Source organism: Sorex fumeus, unplaced genomic scaffold, assembly GCF_029834395.1.
Source record: "Sorex fumeus unplaced genomic scaffold, SorFum_2.1 ptg000002l, whole genome shotgun sequence".
Classification (NCBI taxonomy): Eukaryota; Metazoa; Chordata; class Mammalia; order Eulipotyphla; family Soricidae; genus Sorex; species Sorex fumeus.
Window position 1 is genome coordinate 68,939,582 of NW_026606059.1, and position 13,521 is coordinate 68,953,102.

At 36.2% G+C, this 13,521-nt stretch overlaps 1 protein-coding gene across 2 annotated transcripts in view; it reads left to right on the forward strand.

The window, feature by feature from the left end:
- The window catches only part of CSMD3 (CUB and Sushi multiple domains 3), a 1,250,820-nt gene that overhangs the window by 1,175,776 nt on the left and 61,523 nt on the right, over positions 1–13,521 (forward strand). For both annotated transcript variants that reach the window (XM_056128239.1, XM_056128292.1), the window contains 5 exons: positions 2,031–2,204; positions 6,093–6,266; positions 9,803–9,976; positions 10,184–10,369; positions 13,299–13,472. In XM_056128239.1, coding sequence (XP_055984214.1) covers positions 2,031–2,204; positions 6,093–6,266; positions 9,803–9,976; positions 10,184–10,369; positions 13,299–13,472 — 882 coding nt within the window. The remainder of the gene's footprint in view (positions 1–2,030; positions 2,205–6,092; positions 6,267–9,802; positions 9,977–10,183; positions 10,370–13,298; positions 13,473–13,521) is intronic.

The window sequence follows — 13,521 nt, forward strand, 5'->3', positions numbered from 1 at the left end:
TTATTATTATTATTATTATTGGAGTGATAGCACAGCGGGTAGGGCGTTTGCCTTGCATGCAGCCTACATGGCCGACCCGAGTTTGATTTCTCCGCCCCTCTCAGAGAGCCCAGCAAGATACTGAGAGTATCTCGCCCGCACGGCAAAGTCTGGCAAGGTACCTGTGACGTACTTGATATGCCAAACAGAGTAACAAGTCTCACAATGTTACTGGGCCTGCTCAAGCAAATTGATGAACAATGGGAGGACAGTGACAGTGACAGTGACTATTGTTTGGGGCCAAAGAGTCATGTTCCTGGCACTGTGGTCAGGGTTGACTGGTGGTGCTATAGTGACTCTGTGGTGCCAAAGGTTGAATACCGCCTCCCATATCAAAGCTTGAACTTAGACCCTTGAGTGCTCTCTTTGGCCCTAGAAAAATTCATTCAGTCAGATATTCAACAGATGTTTATCATTCCTTTGTGCTTGAGTCTCTGGGAACTATTTCCCAGTCCCAGCATGGATGGTATAATTCTCTCTGGATACTGAAAAGATCCAGGGAAGTAGATTTTCCAGGAGTCAGAGTGATTTTTTTTTCATGAAACAATAGAACAAATAAAGTTTGGGCATCTTAATTATTGGTTAAAGGTTAAAGATCACTTGAAGTGCTAATGTGATCAAATTCCTGCTCATAGGTAAAAATGAGAGAAAACAAGAAAATTTAAGAATTGCAATTCACTGAGAAGCAATAGTCTTTCTGGATTTGCATTTTCTTATATTTGAAATGAAAATGGTAAAATATTGGGCCAGTAGGATGGTATAGTGGGTAAGGCACTTGCTTTGCATATGTCCAAGCTATGTATCCCCAGCTCCCCATTTGGTCCCCTGAGAACCACCAGGAGTGATCCCTATGCAAAGAGCTAGCAGTCAGCCCTGAGCACCACTGGATGTGGCAGAAAGAAAGAAGAGAAAGAAAGATAGAAGGAAAGAGAGGAAGGAAGGAAGGAAGGAAGGAAGGAAGGAAGGAAGGAAGGAAGGAAGGAAGGAAGGAAGGGAGGGAGGGAGGGAGGGAGGGAGGGAGGGGAAAAAGACAGAAAGACAGTATGAGAAAGAAAGAGAGAGAGAAAGGGAAGGAAGGAAGGAAGGAAGGAAGGAAGGAAGGAAGGAAGGAAGGAAGGAGAGAGAAAGAAAGAAAGAGAGAGAGAGAAAGAGAGAAAGAAAGAAAGAAAGAATGAAAGAAAGAAAGAAAGAAAGAAAGAAAGAAAGAAAGAAAGAAAGAAAGAAAGAAAGAAAGAAAGAAAGAAAGAGGCTGGAGCGACAGCCAGTGAGTAGGGCATTTGCCTTGCACACGGCTGACCGGGTTTGATTCCCAGCATCTCATAAGGTCCCCTGAGCAATGCCAGGAGTAACTCCTGAGTGCAGATCCAGGAGTAACCCCTGTGCATCACCAGGTGTGACCCAAAAAGTAAAAAAATAAATTAATTAAAAAAATTAAAAAATGTTTTTACTATCTCATTCTTCCTGAAAAAAAGCAGTGTCTTAAAATCTACAAAAACTTTGAAATATAATTATATTTCTATTTTATGATAATTATATATCAGATTTTAATTTTTGTTAAGATTATCATAATAATTAATTATTCTCACTATCTTAGCCTTATTTGCACAGTGAGGAAACTTTAGTTGATGTAAATCAAAAGGAGTACCCAATATCCTTTGATACGCCAGAGTAATTTTTGGATTATTAAAGCATCCTTTCTTTAACCTGTGACTTAATTTACATTATGCATTCCTGAGTGTGTCCAGGAGGACACAACAAAAACAGAGAAAACAGTTCGGTCCCATGTCATGATTGCTTTATGTGAAGTCGAAGGGAATGGACTTAAATTATATGATCATCTCTCTATAATTTTACCTGAATTCCAACTTCCACTTCAACTGTAAATCTATCAAATCATAAGAAATTCAAAATGAAAATGGTTTGCTTTGTGACAGTGGAATATTGAGTATGTCTATTCTCTAACCACTTTCCCCCTCTCTATTACCTTCAAGTCATTTCCTGTGGAGAATTACCCACACCTCCAAATGGAAATAAGATTGGAACTCAGACTTCATATGGGTCAACAGCCATCTTTACCTGTGATTCAGGATTCATGCTGGTGGGCTCAGCAGTGCGTGAATGCCTTTCTTCAGGCCTTTGGAGCGGCTCAGAAACCCGATGCCTAGGTATACCTGTTAAAGAATGTTTAATTTTAGGATTTCCCCCATACCACAAAACATCTAGCCCTTTTGCCATCTATTCCCTCTACAAGGATGTGAGAAATCAAAAAAATATTTAACTTAAAAAAATGTTCACAATAAAAGCTATTTCACAGATAGCTCTTAAAGTTAATCAACTAGTGTCCTTAATGAGAACTGCTGTCATTAAGAAGAGACACATTTTCTTCCAGCTTGTTGAAAATAAAGAGGTGAAAACTAATTGCTGAAAATTATATGTCTGCATACTCAGCTGGATAAATCACTGTAGCAGTTAATTTATTCTAAACTATAGTCACTTCTCCTTTATTTACTTAAGGTAATGACTGAGAAGAAAAACAATTTCTGCATTTAAATCCTGTTCAGGCCAGGAGATGGCTCAAAGGGCTGGAGCATGTTCTTTTTTTGTGTGGTCAATGGGTTTGATCCTCACAGCAACAAGATCTCCAGAATGCTGGGTGTGACCCCGAAATATTTATCTTTTTAATTTTATTAAGATTTGCTTTCTATTAAAATTTTTAAACAGAATTTTTTTTTAGATTTTTGACTGCGTGTGCTTTTGCATGTGTGTGTGTGTGTGTGTGTCTGTATGTGTGTGTGGGTAGCAGATGTTTTTTATTGAAAAGAAATTTACTTAGGAAGATGTGAGGTAGGGGCCTGAGCAAGAGTGCGGCAAGCAACCAGGACTCTATCCCTGGAATCCCATAGTGTCCCCTGATCCCACCCGGAATGAAACCTGAGCACAGAACCAGGAGTAAGCCCTCAGCCTCACTAGCCCTCAAACAAACCACCACCACCAAAAAAAAAAAAAAAACCAGGGGAGAACAAGAGAAGAGTATATGTTGAAGAGAGAACAAGGGTTTGAAAGAACAAGCAAATCTCTCAAGGCTACAAGGCTTGCAAAAAAAAGCTTGCAAAAAAAGGTGGTTTTTTTTTTTTTTTTTTTTTTTTTTTTGCAATTCCTCCAACTGTCTTGGCCTTCTGTTCTTTGCATAGGTACCTAAGAGTTAATCTGGGCTTTGTTATCCAAAGATCTCATCAGAACCTTTAGACTCTTCTCCAGTTTCTCCTTTTCTCAGGGTAGGGCCTGAATTTCTGTAGCTGGCTAAACCCCAGTTCCTCTCTCTAATGAGTTCATGATTTGCATTTCAAAAGAATGTAATTTTCACCTCTTTTGGTAAATTCAGGGCTGGGCTTTTTTTTTTTTTAGGTTTTATTTCCTGAAAGCTCATTACCAGGCTCCAACAATCTTCCTGCAACATACTTGACCCCTGAGATTAAACCCCTCCAAATTCTTCAGGAGTACAGGGTGAAGTTCTTTGTCACTTCAGCTTGACAAACTGGTTCAGACCATTGAAAACATAAAGAGACCAAGCATAAATTATCAAATTATTTTACTAGTAAAAGTACTAATACATAGAATGTAAATACTAAGGAAGTACATAGAATGGTGTTTATATCAGTATATTTATTCATCTTTGTTTTGTAATATTAATGCTTTATCTGTTGCTAAATATATTTCCCAGAAGCTGTAATATGCTCAAACTATGCAAAGGTCATTTTTCACTTTAAAGTATATTTCCAGTTTGTTGTTACTGTGACAAAATATAATTATTTAAAATTTTAATCCAGTATCCGATAGCCTAGCATATTCATTGAGTATATTTAGCTTTTCTTCTTGAAGTAGGATTTTCTACCTACATGTCACCTAAGCACAGAACGGTTTGGATTCAAAATTTATAATTTTTTTTCACTCCTTGAAAGTGTGACACTGGAAAAGTGAAACATAAAGTTAAAACTGGTGATTGTGGATAATTCCATTTGTTCCCTATCAAGAAGAAATAATTTAATATTTCATTAGTCAATATTATATCTGTTGCAGATTTTCTTAGATGTCTTATGTTGAAAATTAATTTTCTTTCTTTTTTCAGCTGTCTTAATTATGCCAACTGCTGTTTTTGTCATGTATTGATATGATCATATGTGTTAGTGCAAAAGATTTTTTTCCTGTGCTGGTGGGATCTTGAGATTTATAACACAAATTTGTAAGCAAAACTCAGAAGGTTAAGAAGTTTGTGTATATTGTACAGTTCAAGTACATAGATTAGGATGCCTTCCCAATGTCCAGATCTCTCCTTTTCCTGTTTACAATATCATTCACTCCCTCCCTCTCCGTTTCATGAAGCCCAGTCCAGTGTAGCACTTCCTAAATCCTGTCTCTGGCCATCAAGTCGCTTCCGGTGTAAGATGGGCCTGGGAGGTCCCTGTGCCATTCTCGAGCCAGTTTGTGCCTAGTCTGAGAACTTTCCATTGCCTCTCTTGCACGGCAGCCCTGCAGTTCTGTAGTTCTGTCCCATCATTCTGCATCTCTGTTATGATGTGTGGGAGAGACCCCTGCTCTCAGTTCCTGGGAGTTGGGTTCTAAACCCTGCCTTTACCTGGGCTTGCCTGGGTGTCTGAGCCCCACTTCTGTTCTTCCCCCATCTGGACCTATGCGACCTGCCTTTACTGCACCATCTGTCCAGGCAAGCAAATCCTACCTGATCCTGCAATCTATCCGGGTTAGGTGACAGTGGGAAGAGAGTCTTTGTTGGAGGTTCCCCTTTATCTGCTGTTCTCTCCCACCCCCAGCCATCTCATTACCTATATTGATTTGGATCCTTTTCCCTGGGCAAGATTTAAACTGGTCACCTAAGTTCATCTGGCACTTCACCATCCTGTTCCCATGTATCTTATTTAAACATATGTGTGAGTATATGTGTGTGTGTGTGTGTATAAAATATATATGCCTTCCCAATATCCATATATATATATATATATATATATATATATATATATAAAATTTGTTCCTTCAATCTGTTCAATTACACTGGTTGATTTTTTTAATCTTAAATTAACTGCTCATTTCAGGATAAACCCTAATCAGAAAATACTTTTTATGTTTCTAAACCTATTTCTAGAATTTCTTTAAAAAAAAATAGCATCTGTGCTTACATAGAACACTTTTCCTTCTTTTCCAGATCTTTTCTAAGTTTGCTGTTTGGGCTATATATTTTTTAAGTGATTAAACTGTTGTTCTTTTTGTTTTTAGGAGAGTTTTGAGAGCTGTTGTTATTTGTTTGGGACTTAAAATATTTTATCTTGTGTTCATTTTTAGATATTATTTTAAAGAAATTTATCTAGTTCTGTGAAACTGCTAAATGGATTTTGCAGAAGGCTGTCAATAAATCCTTATCTGATTTATTTATATAGGCATTATGCTGTTAATATTATTATCACTTTATTCATACATGTTAATGGTAATTTTGTTACCTTGTAGAAGTGTTGATGTAATTACCTAGGGGCTTAAAAGTATACTTAATTTTAAAAAGAAGTTTTTCTGTAATCCTGCAGTTTTTCTATTCTATATTTTCTTAAATTTGTGATTCTTAATGTCTTTTTTCCAGCTACTATGGAATTTTTGTTCTTCATTTTATGTCTCACTTTCCTATTAATGTGTAATCAGAAGTTATATGATTAAATATTTTCTTTCACCTAAACACTTTACCACCTAAGTTCCTCACTAAACAGTGCATTATCTGTATTTTACAAATTTGTATATAACATATTTTATAAAAATTGAAAGGTTTTCTAATTTCTTATACACCTAAGAGTTTATGAAACTATGGTTTCTTTCAATTCTCATGTATTCAGTATTTTAGTAAGCAATTTTAGTTGTATTTTTTTCGTGTTATATAATCATGTCTTGAGCTATTTAGAGTGTCTAAATAAACTTTAAGAACTTTGTAATGTTGCATATGTAGATAGATACAGAAATAAATCATAGCATTAAAAGTGTTATCATTTAAATCATTTCAGCGGGTCATTGTGGAATTCCAGAACTCATTGTGAATGGTCAAGTCATTGGAGAAAATTATGGTTACAGAGACACGGTTGTTTATCAGTGTAATCCTGGATTTCGATTAATTGGTTCTTCAGTGAGAATATGTCAGCAGGATCACAACTGGTCTGGTCAGCTCCCATCCTGTGTGCGTAAGTAAGCATGGCAAAAGGAGACACTTCTGTTTTTGTGAAATTACCTATTTTTTTGGTAAGATATATAATGATATTTGCACACACCTATCTGTGTTTATGTGTTTATTTTTATATAGCTGTTTTTATCAAAATTAGATCAAATGCATATTTCCTTAGAAGTGTTAATCTTTCCTGCTGTTTTGTTTGTTCTAATTTTATTTAAAAACCATGGTTCACAAAGTAGTTCAGTTGTTTTAGGCATTCAATGATATAGTTGGTTTTGGCATTTAAAATTTCAATTCCAATCCCACCATCTGTATGACCTTTCCTCTATTACTGTTCTCAGTTTTCCATCCACCTCCCCTCACCAAATCTGCCATTAAATCAGACAGAAAATAATTTCTTTTATATTGCTAGATACAACAAAATGGAAAATATAATTATTTAAGAAAAAGATTGTTCAGTGAAAGGAAACTTGTAAAAATTGTTATATCTCACAAAGATGTTAAGTCATTGACCAAGGATTTACTGTGCTGTTGGTTGCTAGCTGAGTGTCCCATTTTTATTCATTGAGTTTAGTTAGCTTCTAGGCTTCTTTCCCATCTAATGCTGTGACCCAACTGGGCCATTGGTATTGTGGAATATGTGTGTGTTGCTTCAGGATCTGTAGCACTGGGCCCATTCTTTGGCTTGGTGTCTCTTGAGGTTAACCCTGAACTTTGACGCTGGGCTGTTGAGTGTGGGAGGGCTACTGGGACTTCAACAATTTGGGGTCTGAGGACTTGGCCCACCTCTCCCAGGAATGCTGCAGAGTTTTCAGCACAGAGCTCCAGGGAGAAAAAAAGAAAACCTTTTTGAAGATATTGTGTACCACCTCCTCCTGAAGGCCCCAGGAGACTTGTGCTTTCAAGTCCACGTTCTTCCTTGAACACCCATATCTCTCGGCCCTTCTGCCTGCAAGCTTATGTCCTCTCTTGCACAAATATCTTTGTGCTTTCTCTACTCTGGAGAGGTTCATGGTCTCTCCTGAACACATGTTCCTCTCTTACTCTTCCCTCCTAAGTAAACTTAGTTCAATTAAAAAAAATTATTTGGCTTTACTATTTCTCCTCCTTGTTGAAATTTGTGTCTGCACGGGAAGGAAATGTACTCCAGATGCTTGTGTTGACTTTCCTCTCCCGCAAAGAGCAATTTCTTGCTCCAGGTTGCGTGCCTGGCTCCCGAGAAACCAGGTGATAGTGATCATCCCTCACACAAGGCAGAACAAGTAAACTTCAGGCACAGCTTAATAGCTGCCTCGTGGAGATGGCGGGACATGAGCATGTGTGTGGTTGTAACGAACTTCACCAGTCATGGCCCAGGCCTGGAATTTCCTCTTGTGTCTGAAGCGTGCCAAGCCGAGAGGTGAAATCACTCTTTTCTCAAGGTTACCTCTGTAAAGAGCCACCAGCCACAGAATGTATTTTTTAATAACACAATTTGACTATTCTTAAATAACGGTGGTGCAGTGAGTTTCTCTGTGTGTGGTATGAAATTACCTAGTGTACATTTACTATGAATGCAAGAATACAAAAGAATACAAATAGGTAATGATGGCCTATTACATTTTTGATGGTGGGAAATTTGAACCCTGGGCCTCAGTTGGACAAGTGAGGCACACTCTCACAGTGACAACCCACACCTATTAAAATGACATGAGTCCTAATTACTTCCACATTTGTTTTTCCACTGAATTCCCAGCAGGACATGTTTTATATCTCATTTTATCCTATTTTGCACCATAAAATTCCATACTTCATATATTTCCTGTAGCAATATAGCACTGTCCTCCTGTTGTTCACTGATTTGTTCGAGCGGGCCCAGTAATGTCTCCATTGTGAGACTTGTTGTTACTATTTTTTTTGTAATTTTCATTCCTCATTAACTGACATTTATATTCTATTGGTATATGAAGAGAGAATAAGTACTGTAAATATGTTGTAATTATAACATTGTAGAATCATTGGAAATATATTTTGGTAATTCCCAACAATAATAATGGAAATTCTTACTGTGAATTCACAGGAAATAGAGCGATAGCACAGCGGTAGGGCGTTTGCCTTGCATGCAGCCAACATGGCTGACCCGAGTTCGATTCCTCCGTCCCTCTCGGAGAGCCCGGCAAGCTACCGAGAGTATTCGATGCCAGACACAGTAACAACAAAGTCTCCAATGGAGACGTTACTGGACCCGCTCGAGCAAATCGACGATCAACGGGAGGGCCTTTACCTTTACCTTTTAATCTGTGACAAATTGCATCCATATTTCTAAGTTCTATTTTGTTTTAGTTTTGCCGAAATTTAAGTGAATTATAAAGCATATAATTAACAATTTAAATTAAACTGTTAAGGTGTGTCAGTGAGTGAGTGCTTGCCTGTGTGTGTGTGTGTGTGTGTGTGTGTGTGTGTGTGTGTGTGCATATGCTCATAGCAACAGACAAAGGTTAGTAATTTAAAGAGGATGACATTTTGCTTGGCTAATTTTTTCTTTTCATTTTTAATAAAATATAACCAGCTAGTGCCGCTGCTTTTCTTGTTGAATAATTGAGGTCATAAATGAAAATTAGACCTTGGAGTAAAACTGGTTTCTTTATTGATAATTTTAAACGTGAATAAGACACAGTTAAATTTCCAAATGAGTAGGTTGACATTAACAATACAACTGAAAAATAATTGCTCTTGGGTCATTTCAAAACTATTAAAAGCAACTATGCTCCTTCGCAAAGCCCAATTACAAAGTTGCTCTGATTAATATAGTGAGATGATGCAATAAAGCAGCTCATAGAAATACAGCATGTTTGGAAAAAAGGCTGCACTGCATAAAATGTAGATCAGAAATATAACACACAATATGGGTCTAAGTTATCCATCTATTGAAATTTTCAAAGAACATTGGGTTTAATTTTTTTTTAAGGTGAAATAAATAAGCCACAAAGTTTACTGGCTTATATAAAGTAAATTGGCATTTCAAAATAGTGAGAATTCTAAAAATACAGTATCTTGAGTTATTTTGTTGCCTACACCAGACACTCATCAAATTATTCTTTAATCACATTTTGCTTTTCAATATACTATACATAAAATGGACATATAGTGTTATAAGAAACCACTTTCAAATTAAATGCAAAATGTTTCCCTCAAGTTATTTCAAGTATTAAACTTAGCTAGAAAAGAAAAATGTATCTAGTATAATTTTTTTCTGCTATTAAATAATAACATGAATTCCAGTAAGTTCCAGATTTATTTAAATTTCAGTATTCTACCCTAAAATGTTAAAAGAATGGAAAGGTACTTTGAACATAAAAGTATCACGATTTTAAATAAGTGTCTATTTACTAATCTATTCATATTATGTAATATTTTTGCCTTTTATATTATACTTTTGCATTCGGAAATTAAATTTATTTTCATATGAGTTTCTTTCTCTAGACTATTTGAAATTTGAAATGATTAATAGCGTTATATGATAACTGATGACATTATTTCTGTCTTGTAACACTTTTCACTTACTATTAGCTATTAGTTGTGGTCACCCTGGTAGTCCAATTTATGGAAGAACAAGTGGAAACGGATTCAATTTCAATGATGTGGTCACATTCTCTTGCAATATCGGCTATCTGATGCAAGGGCCAACAAAGGCACAGTGCCAGGCCAACAGACAGTGGAGCCATCCTCCGCCCGTGTGTAAAGGTATATTCCAGTTTATTTCCAACCAGAACGATTAAGTGCATTATAGACTCCATCCATGTATCGCAACTGTTCTTGGAATCTTTCATCTATTGGTTTTAATTTACCTCTGAATTTTTAATTTAACTAAGTTTTTAAATCTCTGGAGGAAATCTATGTAGGAATATATCTTGTTTCAAACATACCTTTCAAACTTTGTCATTTCTTTAGTGGTCAACTGTTCGGATCCTGGAATTCCAGCCAATTCCAAAAGAGAAAGTAAAATTGAACACGGAAATTTTACCTATGGCACCGTGGTATTCTATGACTGCAATCCTGGCTATTTCTTATTTGGCTCTTCAGTTTTGATATGTCAACCAAATGGACAATGGGATAAACCTTTACCAGAATGTATCAGTAAGTAGATAATGTGAATTCTATCTTAAGTATTTGTCATGGAAACAACCTAGATGTTTATTGTTTGTATAAAGTACTTAAAACTATATACACTAAAGAAGGATATTAGATTTTTGTTTTATTTTTGAAACTATACCTTTCATATTTTACCAATTTAATAACCAGATACGATTTTCGTTAGCTTAAGTAAAGTAAAAAGTAAAGGCCCTCCCGTTGATCATCGATTTGCTCGAGCGGGCCCAGTAACGTCTCCATTAGAGACTTTGTTGTTACTGTGTCTGGCATATCGGATACTCTCGGTAGCTTGCCGGGCTCTCCGAGAGGGACTTCGTTAGCTTAATGTGATGAATAACGTATTCTTTGATTTCAAAGTTTGATTGTTTTGTTTATTTTGGCTTGGGATCTACACCCAGCAATGCTCAGGGGTAGCTCCTGGTTTGGCACTCAGGAATTACTCATAGTAGTGCTTAGGAGATCTTATGGAATGTTAGGAATGGAACCCAGTTCAGCTGAATCCAAGGCAAATACCTTACACATTGTACTATCACTCAAATCCTAAACTTTGGCAGTTTAGATAGCAGAAATTTTTTAAATTTATAATATTGTAATTCTATAAAATATTTTTCTAAATTCTAAAAGAACATTTTTCTGTTGTATGTATCTACTATATTATCTAATATAATTTCCAATATCATAATTCTATAAAAATTAACTTCCTTTTGTATTAACAGTTTAAAGTTAAAATTACTCAATATCATCAAATGCTAGGACTCAAAATATCTGCACATTTAGAAAGGTGTTACTTAAAATATACCTATCTTCAATATCACTTAAATATTATATACAGACATCTACATGTGAATGTAATGAATGAACATATGTGATTATATATACATATCATCTTTTAAATCAGTGGTTCCTTAGGCACATTTGGTTATTTGTTACAGTGTAGCAATAAGGTAAATAAGGAAAGCATTGATGCTAAAAATATAATTATATTATAAAATACTACTATATATTTATTATATAAATATTCGATAATAAAATTATTTATGTTGAAAATTAATGAACAGAAATTGTGAGAAAAATATTTCACAGAGGTGAAATTACCTAAATTACCTAAAGATATAAACAAGTGGCATTCGCGGCCGCGCGACATCTTATTATAACATCTCATTCCTACTTTGACAAACTGGCAGGCTACCGAATGTAGCCTGCCCACACGGCAGAGCCTGGCAAACTCCCCGTGGTGTACCCAATATGCCAAATACCAGTAACAATGATGGGTCTCATTCTCCTAAAGAGCCTTGAATATAATCTCAGGGCTAGGATGAAGGAGACGTTACTGGGGCCTGCTCGAGGCAATCAACGATTAACAGGATGATCTGTGATCTGTGATCTGATAAACAAGTGAATGTGAATTCAAGAAATCTGTTAACTGATGTGTTTCAGGTATAGTTATATCTCAAAAAATTAATGAATCTTGAACATGAAAGGGGCTGGAACTGTAGCACAGTGGGTAGGGCATTTACCTTGCATGCAGCCAACATGACCGACTGGAGTTCAATTCCTCCGCCCCTCTCGGAGAGCCCAGAAAGCTACCGAGAGTATCTAGCCCATAGGGCAAAGCCTAGCAAGCTACCCGTGATGTATTCTATATGCCAAACACAGTAACAAGTGTCACAATGGAGACGTTACGGGGCCCACTCAAGCAAATTGATGAACAACGGGAGGATAGTGATAGTGACAGTGATAGAACATGAAAGGGGAAAAAAAAAGAGCTATAGATCGAAGGAGTAGCATATCAATATTCATTGTGTAAATAAATTTAGGTTACATAAAACTGCTAGATTATGAGATTATTGTAGGGTATTTAATAGAAGCAATTTTAATATCCTAATGTACAATTTATATAGATACTTTATCTATCTGAACTATATAGAAAATGAAATGCACTGTTACTAAAATTTCAGATTCTATGCAAAGAGTTGCCAATAATTTCTAGTGCTTCAAACGTATCTGATTTATTTTTATAGATTGACTTAAAAGAAATGAGTGTACCTTACTTAGCCTTGTTATTCTGCAACACATGAAACAAGAACTTCAGATTTCCTTAGCTCTTTTTTGCTTTTTTTTAAAAAAATTTTTCATTATTTGCTATAGCTCTCCTTGGCAGTGGGCTAAGTGCTTATAATCTTTATAGAGTTCATGTCCTCTGTGTGTTATTTAATACTCTAGAGTGATATTACACTAAAAAATGTTCCAGCCTTCAATGGATGAGTAGGGACATGCATGGAGCTCCAAAGCTACTGCTTATAAAAAATATTGTAATATAATGACATCTTGTTCTGTTCTGCCTTAAGAGTGTGCTAGTTGACAGGCAATGGGATATTTTTTCAAATTAATTTATTTAATTAATGTCCTGGACTGAGTTATTCTAGACGGCATATTAGGTCGTGTTTCACAGATCCATCTTAAATTCCCCTTCTTTACCCTCATAGTTCCTTTTAAGTTTTGTGTGGGCCTATTTTGAATACTATAAGGCACCCTCTGTTCTGCTTTCCCAATCTGCTTCTGTTCCTTCCTTGCATATCCTTGTACAGACACACGCATGCTTTAGACGTAGACACACCTGCATCTAAGTGCCCGTATTAACCTTCACCTAACAATTTATATTCTCTCAACCACTTCTGCTTACCTACAGCATTTCTGTTCATCTTGTGCTTAGGGTGAATAGCTTTACAGATTTTGTTCTACAACTGCAATGCCCATTTTATTCTTAAAATCTTAGTCCTTACATGGAATGTTTGAGTCCTATTTGTATATATATATTTTTGAACATAATCTGCTTCTGGTTTATAAAAAGTTGGAACAGGTTGTTCGATAGGAGATATAAAAAATTTTTATATTGAATAATTATGTATTGTAGTGATTGACTGTGGACACCCCGGCGTTCCTCCTAATGCAGTCCTCTCTGGTGAGAAGTATACCTTTGGGTCCACTGTTCACTATTCCTGCTCAGGAAAGCGTACACTTCTAGGCCAGTCATCAAGGACATGCCAGTTAAATGGCCATTGGAGTGGATCACAGCCTCATTGCTCAGGTACTACTATAAAAATTAGACAATGTGTATTGGAAATTTTTATTGTATT